This window comes from Biomphalaria glabrata, chromosome 15 (assembly GCF_947242115.1).
Source record: "Biomphalaria glabrata chromosome 15, xgBioGlab47.1, whole genome shotgun sequence".
In the NCBI taxonomy this organism is placed as follows: Eukaryota; Metazoa; Mollusca; class Gastropoda; family Planorbidae; genus Biomphalaria; species Biomphalaria glabrata.
Window position 1 is genome coordinate 15,073,235 of NC_074725.1, and position 20,840 is coordinate 15,094,074.

General features: G+C 33.7%; 1 protein-coding gene across 5 annotated transcripts; it reads right to left on the reverse strand.

Moving 5' to 3' along the window:
* Positions 1–357: 357 nt before the first annotated feature.
* On the reverse strand, positions 358–20,769 carry LOC106061788 (activating signal cointegrator 1 complex subunit 1-like). 5 transcript variants are annotated; one of them, XM_056012773.1, is made up of 9 exons: positions 18,688–18,749; positions 15,424–15,568; positions 14,175–14,322; positions 9,870–10,082; positions 8,512–8,690; positions 7,889–8,025; positions 2,155–2,274; positions 873–1,065; positions 358–547 (listed from the first exon to the last, which is right to left on the reverse strand). In XM_056012773.1, the coding sequence occupies exons 3-9, from the start codon at positions 14,284–14,286 to the stop codon at positions 431–433; spliced, it is 1,071 nt and encodes a 356-aa protein (XP_055868748.1). In that variant the 5' UTR covers positions 14,287–14,322; positions 15,424–15,568; positions 18,688–18,749; the 3' UTR covers positions 358–430. The 5 variants fall into 5 exon arrangements, with proteins under 5 accessions (XP_055868748.1, XP_055868749.1, XP_055868751.1 ...); XM_056012774.1 differs by lacking the exon at positions 18,688–18,749 and adding an exon at positions 17,195–17,566; XM_056012776.1 differs by lacking the exons at positions 15,424–15,568; positions 18,688–18,749 and adding an exon at positions 20,555–20,769.
* Between the last annotated feature and the right edge of the window lie 71 nt (positions 20,770–20,840).

Sequence of the window (20,840 nt, forward strand, 5' to 3'; positions counted from 1 at the left end):
CCTTTCTCTTGATAGCTTGGAATTCTTCTTGTGCCAAAAGCATTTTCTTGCATTCGTCACTGCAGAAACGCATTCTCCTGACATCTACAGCTCATTATTCATCCTATTAAAAAAGGACCCTTTAAATAATGTTTTACTTGAGAAATTTAATATGAATTTATAGGCCCTTACTACATTGCAAATGTAACTATTTTGAAGATACCCTACATATTTAGATTAAGGCTTTGGAATGCCCCTTCCGCCCCCCCAGCCAGTGCTGTGTTATCCTATTTTTTGATTAGGCTTATTGAAAGGTTATAAAACTGAACATAGTTGAAACAAGTGTTTGTCATTTAATAAATAAAAACAACACATAGCAATAGTTTAGTTTTATTACAATTTTAAAATAACATGCAACAAATTTGTTGCAGCTGATGATAACAAATATAAATTATGGTAACTCTATAATAGAGGCACTTTCATAATATCCAGATTTACTGGTAGTGTGGCGCTGAGATAGGTGTATGCTGTCAACACATAATGGTCCAAAATCAAAATCTTTGAATGTCTATAAAAAAAAAAAGATTCAAATATCTTGTCAAGGAATAAGATCATAAAGCTGTTTCTCTTGCCTGTGATTAATAATCTCATTTAACTATAAGAGGTAAAATGATTACACAATAACAATTACACAATCACATAGTGTAAGAATTTTTCTGATGATTTTAGAAATATAAAAAAACATTACTGAACATCTATCACAAAACTAACTACCAGATCTATTTATTACCATGTTAAATAACTCCCCCTTTTCACACTAATCAAAGCTAAGTATCTCAAAATGGCTTATACACTAAACGAAAAGAGTACAAGAAAAATGTAGGTCAAAGTACCCTAAGCATTCCACTGGCATCAAAAGATTCCCTAAATTTTGTCCCTGGCCTTGCAGCATCGAAAATTCCAGTGGGGTCTTTCCTCATCAGTGTATTGAGGACAGTCACATGAAGCTTAACTCTGTCATACTCTTTCTTCATTAAACCAGAATTGCATAGTTTTTCTGCTATGTAATCCACAATAGTTTGTAACCTGTGAATGTAAGCAGGTAATAGCTTTAAACATTTAAATGTTTTTAGAAGTGGTTTAAAAAAGTCATCACTAGATAGTAGTAAATAAGTGAAATAAAACAAAATCATTTTAATAATCATAAGGAGAGAGGTGGACCCTGATTTTTACATATCTTGCTCCTTATAAAGTGAAAAGTTCCCTTTTCAGAACTTGTGATCTATAGGGAAGGTCTACAGGTCATCTGTTTCTGTGGCCAGCAGTAAATGAGCGTGTCATGTGGCCAGCACAATTATTTCCTCTGCACTATTTTATAGCTATATAGTAATTTCGAGACTAACTCTGAAGATAAAAAAAATTGTAGACATTTGGACAACCTTGACCTGTTTTATTAGTTACTTAAAGACATCATAAATGTAACATATATGTGAACTCCTTGGCAAATTACTTCACACATATGGAAGCATATAAAATGACCTAATGTTTATTATTTTAAAAACAATTAAGAAAATTTGAACTTTATAACTTTACAAACTTTGATACTGTGTACCAGCAAATTTAAGCAACTCAGTACATGACTATATCTTTTAAGTCCAGCAAAGTGACTCTGTATCAAAGGTTTATTAAAGTATATCTAAATGAGGTCTTTATGGATCTTCTGTATCACCATTTTTTTTTTTGTTCATCTGGTCAGATTGGATGCAGAAAAGCATATTATAGAATAGAACATGCTAACAAGGTTATCAAGAAAGGCGATGCAGATGGTGTCTGAATGAACTCATATTTCCAAACAACTTAAAGACAGAGTTCAATTTCGACAGAAAGATATGGAGCTGGCTTAAAAATTAGGCATGTAAATAATATCTTCAAAAAGCTCTGAATGAAGAAAAGCCTGATTGCGGCACAACCACAGAGTTGAACAGATTAACAACTTGTTATAAAGATAATGTTTAAAAAAATTGCTTGCATGAGATAACATGCCACTCTTTAGTAGTTACCATCTATAGACCTTAAATTAAAAGGCTAGATACAATACTATTAATTAGTATAATACAAAAAATGTACACTTATAAGTCATCTACTTTTAAAAGTCCACATACATAAATTTACTACCTTTTACATGCTTCTCCTTTTTGAACCTTGGCATAAAGGACATCAACCTCAGTGGGGTCATCATTCATATACTCAAGCCCACAAATCTGTACTGTCAGACTTTTGTCTTGTAGTGTGGGTCTGAAGAAAATATCCATTTTAGAGATGTAATGTAATGGTCAGTGTGACATTCAGGTTTCAATATTAAAGTTGTGGGACATTTTAAAAATGTTCAGTTAAAAATACATGTGACTATTGCTAAGCAAAGCAAATGGATAAAAAACAGTGAATAATATTAGTGACATTAACTTTCATTTGAACTTAAGGCAGAGATGCCTACATCACGAAATGGAAATGTGTATTCCTAGACCTGGAAATGAGTATGTTGTGGGGCAAATGTGTATTTTTTTTTAATATAAAAAAATTTACTCCCAAATAATAGAAATCCATTAAATTTAAAGCATGTAGCATCCTGAAATGGAAATGTGTATTTTGTGGGGCAAATGTATATTTCTTTAAATAAAAAAAAAAATTACTCCCAAATAACAGAAATCCATAAATTGAAAGCAAGAAAGCATCCACGAAATGCTCTGTGGCATTTTACGTCTCGCGAGACGATCTTTTCCCTTTGCAACTTCTTGTGTGACTAAAGAGGCCAATCCTTGATACACAGCTGCGATCACAGGTTGGGCATATAAAATCACCAGGCGCCATTGCATTTTCACCCTTCTTTCTGCTTCTGTTGTGTATGACATCTGCAATCTGTGACCCTTCCTTTATGCTCTCTCTCCATGTGGATCTGTCCAGTGCCACCTCTTCCCAGTTGCCAGTGTCGATTTTGAAGAGCTTCATGTCGCGTTTGCATACATCCGTATAACGTAAAAGTGGGCGACCAGCGGCTCTCCTGCCTTCAATTAGATCGCCATACAGGATGTCCTGTGGAAGTCGACCTACTGGCATTCTACGAACGTGGCCAAGCCAGCCAAGGCGTCTGCTGCTGATAACAGAGCGGATGTCCTGGCATCCTGCTCTATGTAGCACTTCCTCATTTGTTATCTTATCTTGCCACCTTATTTTAAAGATCCGCCTTAGGCATCGGAGGTGGAAGACATTCAGCTTTTTTTCCTGCCATGAGTAGGTTGACCATGTTTCACTTCCGTACAGCAAGGTGCTCAACACACAGGTCCGGTAGACTAGGGCTTTAGTCCTGCTAGTCAGCAATATGTTGTCCCAGACTCTTTTCTGCAACCGTGACATGGTGGCCATTGCCTTGGCTATCCTGTTGTTTATGTCTTTATCCAGTAGAGTGTTGTTGGATATGATGGAGCCAAGGTAACACGAAATGCATCAATCCTAAAAGAAGACTTGTTAGAATATCAATAAGGAGATAAAAGAAACATTGACATATAGCACTGCAATATGCACTAAATGTAAAGTGCAATTAGCCAAAAATAAAGTGCTATAATGCTGGTGACAAGTCCATGAAGTCCTTTATTTTCACCAACTATAACATTAGCATTATCTTAAGTTCTCCAAGGAATGACATTCTCTTTAAACTGTTTATTTAACAGATTTAAGATATTTTTTACATGTACCCTTGTTCATTTTGGCACTAAATCTTATCTTATATAATACAGACGTTACTTCAAAAAAGAAGATGATTACGTCCTACGCGTCATGCATTTAGTCATGCATATTAACCAATGACTTAAATTCTGCCAAGTCACTGGTTTTCCTGGCTAGCTCAGGCAACCCATTCCATGCTCTAATAGCACTAGGGAAGAAGGAGTATTTGTACAAATTTGTCCTAGCATATGGGACGAGGAATGTGCCTTTATCTTTGTGTCTTTCAGAGTATTTTATTAAATTTTGTTTTTGTATTTGAAGATTATGGTTCAGTGTTTTATGTATTATTGCTACTTTACTTTTGAGCCTTCTGTCCTGAAGGCTTTCTAAATTTAGTGATTTTACTAAAGGTGTTACTCTAGTCAAATGTGAATATTCGTTTGTTATGAATCGCACTGCTCTATTTTGTGTCTGTTCTAGTTTCTTAATGTTTTCTTGAGTTGAGGGGTCCCAAACAGAGGATGCATATTCTATTATTGGCCTAACCAAGGTTAAATAACATTTTAGTTTTATGTTCTTATTTGATTTATAGAAATTTCTTTTAATAAATCCTAATGCTTTGTTTGATTTTTTTGTAGTTTCATCAATATGTGGATTCCATGACAGTTTTTCATTTATTATAACACCTAGGTATTTTGCGTTTTTAGTCTGTGTTACTGGTTTGCCATGAATAAGATAAGTGGAATTAATTTGTTTTAGTTTTTTTGTTACTCTTAACAACTGACATTTTTCTGGGTGGAAAGACATGCTCCAATTTGATTCCCATTTCTGTAATTCATCTAATTCTCTTTGTAAAATATCTGTGTCTTGTGTTGTTTTTATTGTTCTGTATATTATGCAATCGTCTGCAAATAATCTGACTTTTGTTCCTGAACTAATGAAATTTGGTAAATCATTTATGTAAATTAAAAATAGTAGTGGACCCAAGACTGTTCCTTGAGGTACACCTGAGTTTACTGTTATCGGTGTTGATTTAGAGCCATTTATTATTACAGTTTGTTCTCTCCCTATCAGAAAGTCTTTAATCCACTGATGCAGTGGACCATTAATGCCGAAATATTTTAATTTTTAAAGCAAACTATGGTGGTGAACTTTGTCAAAAGCCTTAGAAAAATCTAGTAAGATAGCATCTATTTGTTCACTATTATCTAAACCTTTTGAAAAATCATCAATTAGTCCTATTAGTTGTGTTTCACATGATCTATATTTCCTAAAGCCATGTTGGTATGGTGTGAGGACATTATGTTTGTCTAAGTGGTTTATGATGTTGCTACATATTATGTGTTCTAGGATTTTACATGTGATGCTGGTAAGTGATACTGGTCTGTAGTTTCCTGGGTCAGATTTTTCTCCTTTTTTAAATAGGGGGGTGACATTAGCTTCTTTCCAGTCCTTTGGTACTCTGCCCTGGTTAAGTGAAGCCTGAAAGAGTATTTTGAACACTGGGGCTAGCTCATTACTTAGTTCTTTGAGTAATCTAGCTGGAATACCATCAGGTCCAGAAGCTTTATTTGGTTTGGTGTTGGCTAATAGTTTTTGAATTCCATTTTCTTGTACTACTATATCTTCTATGTTGTCTACTTGGTTCAAATTCAGTAATATGTCTTTGTCTCCTGGGGCTGAGAATGCTGATGCAAAGTATTTGTTTAGAATGTTTGCTTTAGTTTCATTATCATTATGTATTATGTTATGTTCATCTTTTAATGGCGCTACGCCTGTTGTTTCCATTTTCTTAGACTTAATGTATGACCATAGGTTTTTGTTGTTGTCTTTAGATATTACATTGTTTATGTATTCACTCTGCAGCTGTCTGCTTACTTTTTGGGTTAAGTGTTTAATTTTTATATACTTTTTGTAAACTCTTTCTGCATTAGTTTCTTTAAATTTTCTATATAGGTTTTCCTTCTGTTTACAAAGCTTCTTTAGTCTATTATTAAACCAGCATTTATTTATTTTGTTTGATGTGTATTTAGTTGGTATTTGATTTTCTATAATGCTTTTAAGATGGTTTTTAATGAAATTCCAGAGGTCATCGACTGGTTGGTTAATGTCTTTTTCTAATAAGAATGTTTGTTGAAAGTTTAATGCAGCTTGGTGTAGTTGTGTTAGGTTACATTTATTCCAGAGTAAGATTTTTCTTTTGGGTTTTATATTGGCTACTGCTTTTATCTGACTGTGTATTTTTATGATCTCATGGTCTGATAGACCAGGGATAATATCATAATCAACTACTAATCCAGGTCTGTTGGTTAAGAAGAGATCTAATGTGTTGTTTAATCTAGTTGGCTTTTTAATGATTTGATCTAAACTTAGGTTGTGTAAAGTTTCTATGAAAAGCTCATTTATGTCCTTAAGGTTTTGGTGTTTATCTATGGTTAGTGTTTTCCAATTTATATCAGGTAGGTTGAAATCACCCATAATCCAAAAAACTGCATTTTTATTTGTCTCTTTAAGTGTCGTAATCTGATTACATAGTTCCTGCATGTATTCTAAACTAGAATTTGGTGGTCTGTAAATGCTGCCTATTATTAGGGATGTTGAGGTGGTATTAATTTTACAAAATGTTGATTCTATATTTTTTGAGTTAGGTAAGGTAATTTCTTCTGCTATAAGAGTGTTTTTTTATTGCTAAAAGAACTCCTCCATGATTATCAGCCCTATCTTTTCTAAAAATTTCATAATTACTATTGAAAATTTCTGCATTATAAATTTCAGGATGTAGCCAAGTTTCTGTGCCTGCAATTATGTCTGGTTTCTCACATTCTAATAAAATTTCTAAATCTGCTGTTTTGTTCCTAATGCTTTGAAAATTTATTATTAAGGTTTTAAGGTATTTTGGTGTTACTTCTTTAGTAGGTTTGTTTAGTGAGGCTGTTGTATTAATTTTAGTAGATTTAGGTTTAACAGGAGTGGATCTGAATAGTGGTTGGTGAGTTTGGTTTGGGATGGTGTTTAGGATGTTGTATGGGTTAGAAGTGTCTGCATCAAAGGAATCAAACAGTCCTGATGTAAACTGAGGTAACCCACACGGTACACAGTGCCATGATGCATCTTTGTTGCCTAAGGCATAATACACAGGTGTATTCATATGGAGACATGATGCATGGTACCATTCATCGCAGGTGTCACATTGAATGGCTTTCTGTTTCATGGTGCATACTTTTTTGCAGATGTTGCATCTATCTTTAGATCTAGGCCCTGGATTTGACTCTACATCTCCTGCTATTAATATTAACAGTGATAGGTATTTATTTCTGCTGTGTCTGATTGAGAACTTCCATTTGTGATGGGTAATCTTCTTTAATGTTATGGATGTGTATGTTAGGTTATTTTTTAAGTTGCTTTGATCTAAAGTGTGATGATTGATTATGACTGTTGTTTCTTTTTTAAGTTTAGTGTTGACTAAGGTAGATCTGGTTCTGTGTTCAACTAGTATGTATTTAGTAATTATTAGGATAAATAGCCAGAGCAATTTCATGATGACTGTTGTTGATTTTAGTTTTTAAAGGGGTCTAGTCTAAATCTAGTTTAAGGTTTACAATGCCTAATTTATGTCTAAATCTAAATTGAAAGCTAATTTACAATGACAAATCAAATGAAATGGTTTATTAAATTCAAAATATGGACCTAGACTAGATCTAATTCTAGATCAATATATTTATGTGTATAATTAACTATATAGAATATTACTATTAGTTATTATTAGTAGTATTAGTAGATGATTAGTAGATCTAAAGCCTTAATTAAAGTCTAAGTCTAACACTAAAACTAGACTAGACTGACTTGACTAGAATCTAGGTCTAGATCTAGTCCTAAGGGCTAAGCTAAGAGTTGTTAATTTGAATTAATTAGTGGAAAAAAAATGCTGAATTAAGTTAAATATATAATTTAAAGATATTAGTTTATTAGTTAAATAGCTTTTTTAATGAATTTGGTTTGATTTTAATACAACAAAACGAAAAATTTAACTCATCTCTATAACAGTAAACAGGGAGCAGCCATCTTGCCAAGAGCGCGTAACTCATAAATAAGCGAGATGCGTAGTAGGCATCTGTTGTAAGGCCTAATAATTAACCAGCAACCACTTTATCTCAAAATGATCACAACCAATTGAAAAAGGGTGACTTACTTTATTATTTCTTGGTCACAATCCAGTAACAAGTTGGTGGCTCTCCTTATGTCAGCATCACTGAGAAGCACAAGAGTCCCTAGGGTCAAGTGAAGCCTTTTAGGATTCTGAAATAGACTTGCATCAAACCCCCTGTCCTGGAGAAAAACAAATTTGGTTGCTTGTCAAGTTGGCCACTTGGCTCAAGTTTATTTCATTGTTTGACATCTACTGCTCCTAGGAAGGCTAAGATGAGCCCAATATCATTTTCTATTTAACTAATGTTTTCAGGCAAAATATGTGCAACTGCTTTTTATAAATGACATTACTTATATAAAGGTAATAAGGAATGAAATGCTGTCATTACATTCCAGTACACATAGCCTGATAATTAAAAACAGTGATACCCATCTGCAACCTGTTTCCCACTTATCAAAGAGGCAATAATGTACTGCCCTTGAGACAACACTAATGAGACCCTTGTGGTTGTAAGCTACGTACTTAAAGATAGATTTTTTAAAATTTCTAATGTCCAGCTAATTTTTTCCTTTTTAATGTCAAAGAATTTAATTTATTTAACTAATAATTTTTTTTTTATCGTATTGTTATTTTTAAGCAAGATATCAAAGTGTAAAATTCTTTACCCCACTGAATTTTTCTAACACTTCGGCTTTGAAATCTTCAAATCTCTTACAAATGTGTTCTGTGCAGACAGGAATAGACAAAAAATGTGTAAACGGCTGTCGTTGGCGTACAGAGTCCACTAAAACATCAATCCTTGTCTTGGCAGATATAACTCCTTTTCTGTCAGTGCCGTTGATAACTATTCAGGTTAAAATAAATAAATTAAATTTGGCTGTTAAAAAAAAGAAAGATTTGCACATCCAAATGTTGAACACTTTTTCACCTACAATCATGTTGCTCTATACTTCTCAATGTTGTAAGATTGTTAGTAAAATGCTCATCAAATTCTGGTGGTCTTAGGAATTTTCCCATAAACATGTCACCCAGTTCTAAATGCATATATACCTAGTGTCAGCTTGGAAAATAAAACTCCAATATTATTTCTTTTTTTTACAAGTCAATTCTATATAAAAGTAAAAAATTGCCCCTAAAGATTGCTTGGGAAAAGAATACTACTTTTTTTTTTCAATTCTTACAGTCTTACACACACATATCTACAATATATAACTTAAAGTCCTGATGACAGACAATCATTAGTTCTCCCATTTGCAGTGGAAAGATAAAATACAAAAAAATTTACCTATTATTACTTATATAATTAACTTGCACCTGGAACAACTAAGCCATTTTCAAGATCAAAACTGCAGCAACTAAATTTACCAAAAATTATATATAATATATTTCATTCATATTTATGTGGTACAGCATTTGGTATATATAAATCAGGAATCTCAATGTTATGGTGTGCTTGTGAGTTTAGAAAACAATGTAAAGTTAAACTTGGAGACAGAAATTATGAGAAACTGTTATAACAGACAGCAAGAGGATGATGGTGTTTTAAATTTAATTTTTTAACCATGTAGCATGTTATTAATGAGATTTGTTATAATCAAAGGTTAGATTGATATTAATAAATGAAAGTTATTCAGAATTTGTCATTCAACAAAAAAACATATTTCCCTAATGTGAGAACGGGTAAGTTATTTAGTGTTTTGGGTGAGCTATTTTGCGTTATTTTCTTATTTTCATGTTCCTTCAATAAGACTATAGTTTAAATCCAGGCGTAGATGTTTGATTTGAAATTCCAGGTTGTCCATGAGTCCACCCAGCACTTACGGGTACCTGATGTTAACAAGGGAAATTTAAGATTGTTGGTAATTATAATAGCCTTTAACTCAATGGCCGAAGAGCATAGAAACAGATAAACATACAGGGACTGAAAGAAACAGAATAATTGTGCAAATACATTTTAATAACATTTGTGAGCGAGACAAAATCTATTACTAAAATATTAATGCATGAATGGATTGTTGCTTACCAACTGTTTCATGTGTATCTCCCATTTTAGGAATCAGTATCTGTGTGTGGGTTTCTGTCTCTAGACGCCTTTTGGTTTCTCCTTTTTTCCCAATGATAAACTTATAAAAGAAGTTCGGGACTTCTAGTGACAGACTCAGCCCTCTCTTTGTCTCCACAATCTCTAGCGAGCTGTCACACAGCTCATCTCTATCCAGACAATCAGTGATGGGACCTTCATGAGAAAATAATACCAGTAAGAGGAATTTAGCAAACAATGTTTACATAAATTACATGCTCATAACAATTACAATACATTTCATATTTTAAAAAAATATGACAGCTTGTGAAATGAACATGTGGAATTTGCTTTAATGTAGTGGGAAGCGTGGTCGAGAGGCTAAGTACGCTTGAACTTGGCTTGGTTTAGCTATCTATGAAGGGCGCTTGAGGTTTGACACCTGACTTGAGCAAAGTTGTGTTTACTGAGCGCCTAAAGGCAACACGAAAACCTTCTCCTAGATTCCCCCCCCCCCCCTCCTGCACAAATGAGATTGGACCATAGCGCTCTGAGCAAGCTATTAGCATGAAAGTAGCGGCAGTAGCTCTATATAAAAACTATAATTTAAATTTATTTTAATTATTTATTTAATGTTTTAAATTGTTTGAATAAACATGGTTGGGTGGTCATTTGGTATGTGCTCTGGAATGTTTTATTGATGGTCCATTCCTTGCCATCCGAAAAGGCTTAGTCTAATTGTTCCCTCAGTTTCAATGACACAATTTCAAGCCTGCAATAGTTTAAAATGTGTTTGATGATTGTCTCGTTATATTGTCTGCTCATAGTTGTGACATATTTAGTGAACCCCAAATTGCATTATGAATTGAGTGATTTAGTACTCACAATCACCTTTTGCTGAGGTAAACTTACATGTTATTCAGTCAGTAGTCAGTATTGGAAATATTCTAAAACAATATTTGAGTTCAAACCCCATATATACCCACTACCATACTACAGATTTGAACTAGGCCATAATAATCTTTATTTCTGAAAAATGTCCAAAACTTAAAACTCATAAAATAAAACAAACTAAATATATGACCACATAAAGAATTGAATAATGAATTGATTACATCCTCCATTTGACTTTAAATCTACATTAATATTTACTTCAATATGAATATTATGTATGTTAAATAGTTTTGTTTTTTTTTCCTTCAAAATGGTTAGAATAAAACTAATCTGTTTACTGTTATGTGTGCATGTTAGTGTAAATGTGAAATGGTGCGAATGTGTGTTGAAAGGAGAGAGGAGAACCAAAATGGAGAAATAGAAACGAAATGGTGTTCTAGTGTTCATGGAAATTAAATGAGTTATAAAAGATGACGTTGTTGTTTTAGTGTTTTAATGTACTGTTCAAAGAGTCTCATCTTAAAAAGGAACGTAACAAGTGGCGCCCAACGTAAAGGTAAAACCTACGTATTTCTTTATATACAGTTGATCTCCTGTCAACAGACAGTAGAGATATTAAAGTCTAGATCTAGAAACAGAATATTATTCAATTCGATTAGTAGTAATAGAAAATGGCGGACAAGGCTGAGGTAGCAGCGTTGAAAGAAGAAGGGAGGTTATTGGAGCTTGAAGGGGCAGAACTAAGAAAATACGTACAAGAAAGGTTGATGGAGAGGGAGAGATTAGCAATAGAAAGGGAAAAAGAAAAGGAGAGATTAGACATGGAGGACAAAAGAGAAAAGGAAAGATTAGACAAGGAAGACAAAAGAGAAAGAGAAAAGTTAACTATGAAGGAAAAAAAAGAAAATGAAAAGTTAGCTATGAAGGAAAAGAAAGAAAACAAAAAGATTGCCATTGAAAGGGAAAAGAAAAACGAATTAGTTGCCATTGAAAGAGAGAGATTGGCGTTTGAAAAAGAGACAGCGGAGAAAAAAGTTGAAAACAGACCAAGGAAAAGATAGTGATAAAAGAAAGAGTGACACTACAGGGATTAAACTGGCAAAATATAAAGGCTTGATATTCAACGAAGACAAAATGGACATTGACATTTTTCTGAAAACGTTCAAAATAGAAATGAGAGAACTGGAATACCCTGAAGACAAATGGACATTCTGGACAGAATGAGCACACATTTCGATAACTGGATAGAAACCGCTGAGGTAGAAAAAACCTTTGACAGTCTAAAGACATTTCTCATGCTGGACAAAGTGATTTACGAGTGTCAGGAGGAATTAAAAATATTTCTGTTGGAGAGGAAACCGAAATCCATAGAAGACATAGTAAGACTGATAAGGGCTTATAAATTGGCACATCCCGAGAACAAATTATCTGGAGGCAATGATATAGAAGAAATAGTTGCCCTTAACAGAACATGTGAGACACAGAATAACTCTCACAAAACAAGGGAGACATAGGATAGACATTATAGAGGTGGTACATATGAAAGACAATATGATAGCCGCAACGGAAGATATCAAGGAAACAGACAGGAAAGAAAGGACTGGGAGAAAGGTAGAATAGAGCAAGGCTTATCATTGTCATCTGATAATGGAACATTGGAGATTTTTCAGACACTCATAGGAAACAAGGCAGCCAAGACCATCAGGGATACAGGGAGCACTATTATTGGAGTCAATAAGAATTTAGAGGAAAACCATGAATATACAGGTGAATCTAGGAAGTGTGTTATGTTTAATGGGAATATTGTACAATTACAGATTGCTAAAGTAAGTATAGACACACCATATTTTAAGGGGACAGTGGAAGCTTGTGTTGTAGAGCAGGGTGAGATAGATTTAATTATTGGGAACATTCATGGGGTGAAAATATGTTCAGTAAGGGAGATTGAGAATTGGAAGAGATATTATGGGATAAAGTCTACTCGAGGTAGAAAGGGGGATGTGGAAGAAGACATAAGATCCCATATATCAGATGACATGGGTGGCAGAGAGCATGAGAAGAAAGAATTAACAGATAAGGTAGAAAGCAATGCAAATGGAAGGAATCCAAATCAAAGTAAAGTAAGATAATCAGTGGTACAGGGAAAGCGATTTAAACCCACATAGTGACATACAAATCCATACATCTTATGCTTTAATTGTGGGAGAAGGGGGCATACTAGAAGACAGTGTCAACAGTTAAGCAGAGTTAAGGAATTAAGGTACAATAGTGGAGAGGTGTATATGAGAAAAGAGAGTGATATTAGCAGGCTAGTAAACAATACAGCTAGATCATTATGTAGTGGGATCACAATGGGACATCATTGCAAAGAAGGGAAGCGGAAAGGATGGCATGTCAATAATGTTAGAATGATAAAGATATGATTAGAAAAGGTGGGAATGATAGAAACAAATTATTGTTCTATTCTACAATGAATAAATATATGTGTGATGAATTGGATATTGTTGTTACATATTCATGTAGGTTAAGGCTACTGCTTTATAGAAGTTTAGTAAAGGCTACATAGAAAATGTAAAAGAGTATAAGTAGTAGAAAGTAGATACATAGATTTTGTACAATTTATTTATTTTTGTGTGATTTTGTTTGATTAAAATTATTATATTAAAATTACATTTGTAAGAAAATTATCGAAATGGTGTGGTAGAAATACATAAAAAGAAACGTCAAGACTAGAATCATTATAAAGGCCTGATAATACTAAGAGGTAAATAGCATTGGGTTAAATCTATAGTATTAGGAGTATTGTGAGTCATATTGTTGGGGATACAATATGCATGGAGCAAGGTGGACTTTGTTTGTGAACTATTTGATTGCGGCTGGAATGAGGGTGTTTTGTACAGGCATGAAATTATGAGTGGGGAGTTGTATTAATGAAATGTGATACAATTTTATTTAGCAAATCATTGATAGATATATGTTGACAGTAGTTGTGTCAATTGCTCATAATAGCAGTTATTAATGTGATGAATATAACTGTTTACTTGTTATAGAATTGTATTGGTATTAACATGACATTGTGTATGATTTTGTTTGGTTATTACATTATGGTTCTGTATGTTACAGAGAATTTAGAATTTTTTAAACTTGGAATAGTCTGATAATATATTCAGTGATTTGTATTTTGGACGTTCGATGTACATCGAACTTGTTGAACAAAGGGGGTGTTACGTGCGCATGTTAGTGTAAATGTGAAATGGTGCGAATGTGTGTTGAAAGGAGGAGAACCAAAATGGAGAAATAGAAACAAAATAGTGTTTTAGTGTTCATGGAAATTAAATGAGTTATAAACGATGACGTTGTTGTTTTAGTGTACTGTTCAAAGAGTCTCATCTTAAAAAGGAACGTAACATTTACCTTCAGAATACAGTTGTTCATCTTCAGGATTATAACTCTCACTCTCTTTAAGATAATTTTTCCTGTAAAGCCTGTTGCCGATTTGTAAAATGGTTGGTTTCAGAACATCCATATCAGGTGCTCAATTGTAAAAACCCATTTCAAATCACTGTGAACAAACAAATATTTTGAATATATAATATTTATATTATTATACTGTCATCCTGGAACCTACCAGAAAAATAAGGCAGTGGGAGTGGCAGGAATGATGAACCTTGAATAGAAGTTTTTGCAAAGAGATAAGAGACTCCTGGAAACTCTGGTAACACTCATCAAGAAAAGATTGTAACCATATCTAGCATTAGCAGTCCAGATAGAATAGAAGTAGATCTCCAAATATCTCATATCAAAAGTGAACCATGCTCTTATTGCTGCCTTCAAAGAAATCATAACAGTGCAGGAGGCAGAAATTACATTTCTTAGATCACGGCAGAAAAAAACCCAAGTCATTGCTTGAGTTCTGCCACAGACTATTTCAGGAATTCTCAATAGCCATCAGACAGGATCAAAGGGTAAAATGTTTTAAAGAAGAGATATTGAGAGATCAATTTACCTATGGAGTCAGTGATCTGTACCTTTGTAGGAAACTGTTTAAGGTTATAGCACAAAACTCCAAGATAACTTTTCATGCACTGATGAACTATGCCTTCAAGGGGAGAACCAGAGTAGAGATACATCTCGAGACCAAGAGCATTTGTCTGATGGTCTCTTAGCACAGGTATCAAAGTTGAAGGAACAAATTAAAGAGTTTAAAAATTCTAGGTAATACAGGCTGCCAAGACAAGATAATCTCAAGTGACCATCACAGTCAATGCAGACCTAGACCAACACACATGCAGAAGAAACAGCCACCAAACCAAAACTGACCAACAGCAACACAAGGGCATGTGTTGGCTAGGATGAAGAGATGGTTTTTCCCATAAACCACTCTATACCCATTGCTGGGGAATGGACATGTACTGCGTTGAAGTCTGCAAATCACCACAACACATATAGCTGGGATTTCATCTATTTGCAATAGTGAATCCATTGCCAGCCAACCAAGAAGTGCAACAAACCGATGAGCAACAAGTCAATGTAATTTAAACAACTTCACTTCAAGCATACCCTATATCGAGAAATAAAAGTAACTTCAAGGCTTGTCAATCACACCAGGTATGACAGATTTTGCAAGCCAGATAAATTAAAAAGAAACTATAAACAGCTTTACCTGCAACAAATATGATTTCATTCACCACTCTCTACCACACTACCTACAGCTTCTCAGACATCATGGATCGAGAAAGATCTTAGTATTAAATAGAAACCAAGCAGGCCACCCTGCATAACCAAATTATTCAGCATGTGTGTCATTCCTGAAGATGAGAAGATGATTATACTGATAAGAAACAGAAGTATTAATTCTTGGAAGCATGGCTGAACACCTTGTTTCAAGCTACTGGCAACTCTCATCACTGCATGTTGCCTGATCTTCTTCTTCGCAAGTATGAACAGTGATTTGCTTCCCTTTTGAGCTTGTTGCTGGCATCATTACTTGCTGTATGTGACGATTGTAATAGATTATTATTAAATTCACCATGCTGACACCAGTAAAAAAAAGACCTTTTCAGCAGTGAAAAACTGATTTAACTTTATAAGGTCTGAATAATATGATAGTTAATAGAATATATTAAATATAGATTATGAATATACTAAATATAGATTATGAATATAATATACTAAATATAGATTATATAATTCTACAAAGTAATAATGTTTTAAGACATAAATGTATAAGTAATTTAAATTTGTTACTTTTTTCATACTCTAGGCCTAGTGGCTTACTAGATCTATTTTATCACTAATATTAGATCTAATACTGATAATGTCATTATTTTAAAAGCTGAAAGTAAATAAAAAAAAAAAAAACTGGCCAGGAATGCAGATTTTATCCTTAAAATGCTGACGTTAAAAGCTGAAATTACCTTAACTGGCGTTCAAAATTAATTGTCAATATTTTATTGTCTAAGAATAATAAAATAGTAGATCTACTACATCTAGATCAATGTCTAGATTACCTAATCTAGATTAGTTATTCATCGAATGTCATTGTTTACATGCATTTTCGCTACCGTAAAAATATTTTACAAAAATATTACTAGCCAAATACAATATTAACAATACTAGTCAACCGGCGGAGTAGCATACGCCGCTATTTTGCGCCTGCAACCTATGTGACCGCAGTGGGACCCGCACTTTCATAGGACCCGCTCTAATTCAAGGTGTATAAATTTTTAAATTAAACCATTTTATAACTTAAAAGAGATTTCCTGCGCCCTCTTGTTGATTTACCAGGAGCTCCTGGAAATCTCCCGAAATCACAAAATATACACACAAAAAAAGTCCTTAAAATATACGGAAATATATTTGGACAAAAATTTTCATTTTGGGGTGTCATTCAATATCGAAAACGCCAATCTAACGCGCGGCATTATGCATCAGCCATAATTGTGCAATCTGGTGAAAGAAGCTTCTTGCGCCTCAAACAAATGAAGAATTACTTGAGGTCAACCATTCTCAAAGATAGATTGAAACATTTGGTAATTCTTGCTATTGAGCGTGATCTATGTAGGAAACAGAATTATTATGATATACTCTATGACTTTGCTACACGCAAGGTTCATAAAGTTAAGAATGGATTAAATGCATAGACGAATTTACTTTCTAATACAAACTCTTAAATTTCACTTATTATCCACTTCCCTACCCAAACTTGGCCCCACAATAGTTAAGCCTGGCCCTGCTATTTACATATATATATCTCAACGTCGTTCTTGAAACTTCCATTGTGTCTAAATGTTTAGAAAAATTGGTTAAAATGTTTCTTCTGAATGATCTTTGTAATAAGTTAGACCCTTTACAATTTGCTTACCAAAAGGGTAAAGGTGTAGACGATGCCATCCTAAATATTTTAAACTGTGTCTACAAACATCTGGACTTACCGAACACTTATGTAAGATTGTTCTTTATTGATTTCTCATCAGCTTTCAACACTATACAACTTCATTTACTCATTGAAAAGATGAAAGCGTTGCAGATTAGTCCATACATAATACTATGGGCTAATGAATTTTTGACCCAGAGAGCTCAGAGGGTTAGGGTAAACAATGTTATATCTAATGAACGCATAGTTAACACAGGGGCGCCCCAGGAGGCTGTGACATCGCCATTGTGGTTCATTTTGTACACCAATGATTTTCAATCCGATAGTTCTTGTTGCTCCTTCACAAAATTCGCTGATGATGCGGCTCTTCTTGCCCTGCTGTCTCAGAGAGCTCAGACGTAAATGAGTATTTCAAAGAAATAGAACACATTGAAAAATACTGTAAAGATAATTTTTTATTATTAAATGTAAAAAAAAACAAAGAAATGATAATAGATTTTCGAAGGGACAAGAAGCCTCAAGAAGGAAAATGATATTGTTTCTGTAGCTGGAGAGACTATTGAAATTGTGCAAACCTTTAAATACCTTGGTACTATCCTAGACAATAAACTAAATTTTACTGCAAATACTGATTATATCAGCAAAAAAGGGCAGCAAAGATTACGATTACTAAGAAAACTGTCCTCGTTTAATGTTAGCGAAAAGGCATTGGCTATGTTTTATCACGCTCACATCTGCAATATTTTAAGTTTCAATTTCACTGCCTGGTATGGCAATCTGAGCATTAAAAATAAAAATAAACTTTATAGAATCCTAAATGCTGCTGGCAAAATTATTGGCAAAAAACAAACCCCATTTGGGCAGTTGTTTGAGACAAACATCTATTAAAAAGGTAACAAGATCCTCGAAATAAAGAATCACCCTTTGTGTCAGGATTTTGTGATTTTACCATCACAAAAGAGATACAAGACACCGATAGCAAAGACAAACAGACACAAACACTCTTTTGTTCCCCTGGCAATCAAATCATTAAATAAGAACAATCTGGTATCTATAAACTTTGTCACATGTAAATTATGAGTGAGTCTGGTGTGAATGTACACTTTGGTTTCTTATAGTAGTTATAGTTATAATGTCAATGTTTTTTGTTTGGTGTAATGCACAAATTGTAAGACAAATTTCCTTACGGCTTACGGATAATAAAGATTATTATTAGTATTATATATAGATCTAGATTATGATAATTATCGATCTTGAATTTTAGACCTACTCTAATTAATCTAGATCTAAGATTCTAGATCTAAATCTAATCTAATAAATCTAATTATAATGTAATTTCTTGAAAATTATTATTATTAACAGTATGAAACAAAATATTAAAAATTCATCATTGTAATTTTTTTTTTTTCATCTAGAAATATAGATCTAAATTAAATCTACAGAACAGTGATTAGATCTACAGTTTGAGTCAATTTAGATCTAGACATCTATATCTAGATCTATCTTATGCCATGGCCATAGCCTACAATACACTACAGTACTACTACTTACATAGTGTAACTAAGACGACTAAGTGACTAGAGTTAGACTTTAGACTAAGACTAGTAGATCTAGATCTATAGGAAAGGCCCATCAGCGAAATGGCATATAAAGCGAACACCTCCCCGTAATTTTTATCCATTCTTATTTATTTCAAAAGTAACTGCAGAACTAAGAAAATGGTATTACAAAGAGTCAATTTTTATACATTTCCCACATAGTCACTTTCGTTTTCCCTCATAAAATAAAGCATAGCTGAAGGTCAAAGTTGACATGTATGGAAATTTCATTCTCAAAACGTTTCCGGATAAACGAGAATAGGTCCGAACTTATGGCGATTTTAAAGCACCAATGGACATCGGCCGAAATAAAATTGCATATTATACTTATAAATTGATGAGGAAATAGTTAGCTAGAATAGCTAAGGCTATTCATTCCGTTGAAAAATAAATATTATGGGGTGTTCGCTCAAAATGACCCTTTTAACTGAAAACCTATTCAGCGAAACCCCTATTATATAAGCTTAAAAAGCCATTAATAATAATTTAGTTACTGATTTAGTCTGTTTTCTTTTTGTCTTATCTATTGTTATTGTTTGTAAACTGAAATATTAAAATAATAGGCATATTTTTAACCTTAACCCAATGTCTTGGATTTCGAAGATTAAGGATGAGTGCATCACTACGTGTTTCGCATGACTACGCCCAGTTGCGACCAGCATATTTTCCCGCATTTTCTTTCCGTCTAAAATGTTTGACTCGCAGCTCTCCAACAGTCTCAGAGGTCATTTGCTGGCAGTTACTTTCCTCTATGCCAGTGATCTTAACAGCGCTTATACGGGGGGGGGGGGGGGGGCTCTGTTTTGCCGTCCTCCTTTTTTTTTAACTGGCTGGTTAACATCTTGTTACTAATTAATGATATTAATATGTGTATAAATGTTTAAAAGAAGTGCAGAATTCATTTTCACAGGGTTCCCCCACCATTCTGAGATTAGTATTATTAGGAGATTTCCAAGAGTTTTCCAGGAGAAAATATTCGATTTCAGGATCGGAAAAACGCGAACTATATATTTAGTAATAAATATAAGAGTTACCATATAATATAGATGTATAAAATTACAAGATCTCTCCTGAGCCTTTCGTCTCCATGCCCGAAACCCAAGCTGTTGTAGATCTGTCTCCATAACACCATCAATCCATCGCATTCAGGATCTGCCTTTGGGTCAATCAGCTTGTGTGTGTGTGTGTGGGGGGGTGAGATCGAGTTGATGGTGATTAAGTGCACTAAACAAAAGTTCTTTTAAAAAGAATAGTTGCAGTAACGAGAGTTTATGAAATGGAGAGTAGTACGACGTGGACTAGCCTATAGGAAGGTGGCGAGATAGAATTTTGTAGTTTCTTTCTTTCTTTTAAAAAAAAATAGATCGCAAGTTTCGTAGGCTATATATAGACATCAGTTACAAGCAGAGAAAGGAGATGTGGAGCACGAGAAAAGTGAAAACAAATTTAGGCCTAATGCCACAAGGAGGACAATAATTATAATGCTTCATGGAAGAAGTTAGATGATAGAACTAATTGAAGCATAATTTCCTATATTTTAACATGCTATTTCGCTATTTTTTACGGCCTTTCGCTCATTATGACTCCCGCGAAAATTGCGTTCGCTGATTAGGTCTGACCCCTACCGCAAGTTGACTTGATTTATAAATTTAATAGCTGATATGGAAAAAATAATCAAATTTAGTTTTATCGCCCAATAGCTGAGGAGTCCGCAGATGTTTTCATTTTTATTATAAGTTTAACCATTGCGGAGTTATAAATTCTAAACTAAACTGGGACAAAAGCGTTCGCCATTGGTCCTTTCCCATAGATCTAGTTACTTTATCAATGAAAAGCTCAATCATCGATGTGATGCTAAATTTATAATGCAGCGTAAAATGCATACAATGTAACAATCAAATACAATGCATGTTTTAATATTTTAAAGTTCAATTTTTCAAAATATATAGATATTCTAGATCTCTAGTCTATCAACAGTCTAGATTTATATGAAGCTTATGATAATAAAAAATGAATAATAATTAATTCATGCTCCTGTATAAACAAAATATAGAATAGTTCTACTCTTAGTTTTAAATAAATAAAAATGACTATCTGGCTAACAAT

Excerpts from the sequence above, each read along its gene's own strand:
- LOC106061788 (XM_056012776.1), bottom strand. The coding sequence starts at position 14,286 with ATGGATGTTCTGAAACCAACCATTTTACAAATCGGCAACAGGCTTTAC. Across the intron at positions 8,026-8,511 it reads TGTTAGAAAAATTCAGTGGG|GACAGGGGGTTTGATGCAAG; the intron begins GTAAAGAATTTT and ends GTTTTTCTCCAG. Across the intron at positions 548-872 it reads ATGCCAGTGGAATGCTTAGG|ACATTCAAAGATTTTGATTT; the intron begins GTACTTTGACCT and ends TTTTTTTTATAG.